Source organism: Oxyura jamaicensis, unplaced genomic scaffold, assembly GCF_011077185.1.
Source record: "Oxyura jamaicensis isolate SHBP4307 breed ruddy duck unplaced genomic scaffold, BPBGC_Ojam_1.0 oxyUn_random_OJ69255, whole genome shotgun sequence".
In the NCBI taxonomy this organism is placed as follows: Eukaryota; Metazoa; Chordata; class Aves; order Anseriformes; family Anatidae; genus Oxyura; species Oxyura jamaicensis.
Window position 1 is genome coordinate 188 of NW_023309292.1, and position 1,226 is coordinate 1,413.

The following is a 1,226-nucleotide window of genomic DNA, read 5'->3' on the forward strand; positions in this document are numbered from 1 at the left end:
GCAGCCCCTGCCCTGCCCCCAGCACCGCTCAGCACCCCCAGGACAGGAGATGGGCACCAGCACCCCGACACCGCCCCGACAGGGCCCCTCGGGGGGCTGTGGGGCAGCACGGGAAGAGGAACGAGGACCCCCCCAAACGGGGCGAGGTTTCTGTCGGGGGGGGTGGGGAGGAATAAAGAATTGATCACAACACAGAAACAGCCGCGTGGCCACACGGGTTTAATGGGGGGTGTTCGAGCAGGGGGACCCCCCGGGGGGGCACGGGGGGGGGGCTCAGACGTAGTACTGCAGCCCGAACTTCTTGAAGTCCGCCTCGGCGGGTACGCGCAGGTAGTACAGCTCGTCCAGCGTCGGCGGCACCCAGCGGTCGGTGTGGAACACGGATTCGCCGACCTGGGAGGGGAAAGAGCGCGGGAGGGGGCGCAGGGGGGGGACACCGGGATGGGGGGGGGGGGACACCGGGGTGGCCGGGGGGACACCGGGGGGGGACAGAGCACAGGGACAGAGCCCGCACCCAAGCCCCACAAGCACCCTGCTTGGGGAAAATCGGTGTGTGTGTCCCCCCCAAATTTACATCGCTGCTGTCCCTGTCCCGGGGAGCCCCCACCCTGGGGACCCCGGGACCCCAACACCCTGGGGACCCCACCCCCACCCCCAGGACACCGGGGCACGGTCCCCGTGCTGCCCCCCCCCCAACCCCCACCGGTGCCGAACCTTCCAGCCGGGAACGTCCTTCATGATTTTGGCCTCCTCGTCCAGGTTCTGCCGCAGAATGCGCAGGGTCCTGCAAGAGAGGCGACGGCCGTGCCCGGGGGGGGGCCACACCGGAGACCCCCAACCCCCCCCCCCCCCCCCGGGACCCCTCCACCTCCCGGTGCTGCCCTACCTGCGGTCGGCCTCGGCCTGCAGCAGCGGCATCAGCGCGATCCGCGCCTCCAGGTCCTCGATCAGCAGCCGCCTGCGGGGGGGGAACGGGGTCGGGGTGGGCTTGGGGAACCGGGGGGGGGACCGGGGGGGGTGCGGGGGAAGGAACTGGGAGGGGAACCGGGGGTGGGAGCCCCAGGGAGGGAGCACGGGGAGGGAGCGAGGAGACACTGGGAGAGGACTGGGGGGAACTGGGGGGGCAACCGGGAAAAGAACCAGGAGGGGGGGGGGCCCCGGGGGGGGACCGGGGGGCCCCCGGGGGGGAACCGGGGGGGAACCGGGGGGGAACCGGGGGTCACGGC

The 1,226-nt window shown here is 72.8% G+C and overlaps 1 protein-coding gene across 1 annotated transcript; it reads right to left on the reverse strand.

The window, feature by feature from the left end:
- Nucleotides 1-262: 262 nt before the first annotated feature.
- Nucleotides 263-1,032, reverse strand: NDUFA13 (NADH:ubiquinone oxidoreductase subunit A13; the record flags this gene model as incomplete). The annotated part of the gene is made up of 3 exons (XM_035313875.1): nucleotides 263-393; nucleotides 715-784; nucleotides 887-1,032. Coding segments are annotated over 3 exons (336 nt in total), but the record flags the coding sequence as incomplete, so codon positions are not given.
- Nucleotides 1,033-1,226: the final 194 nt, after the last annotated feature.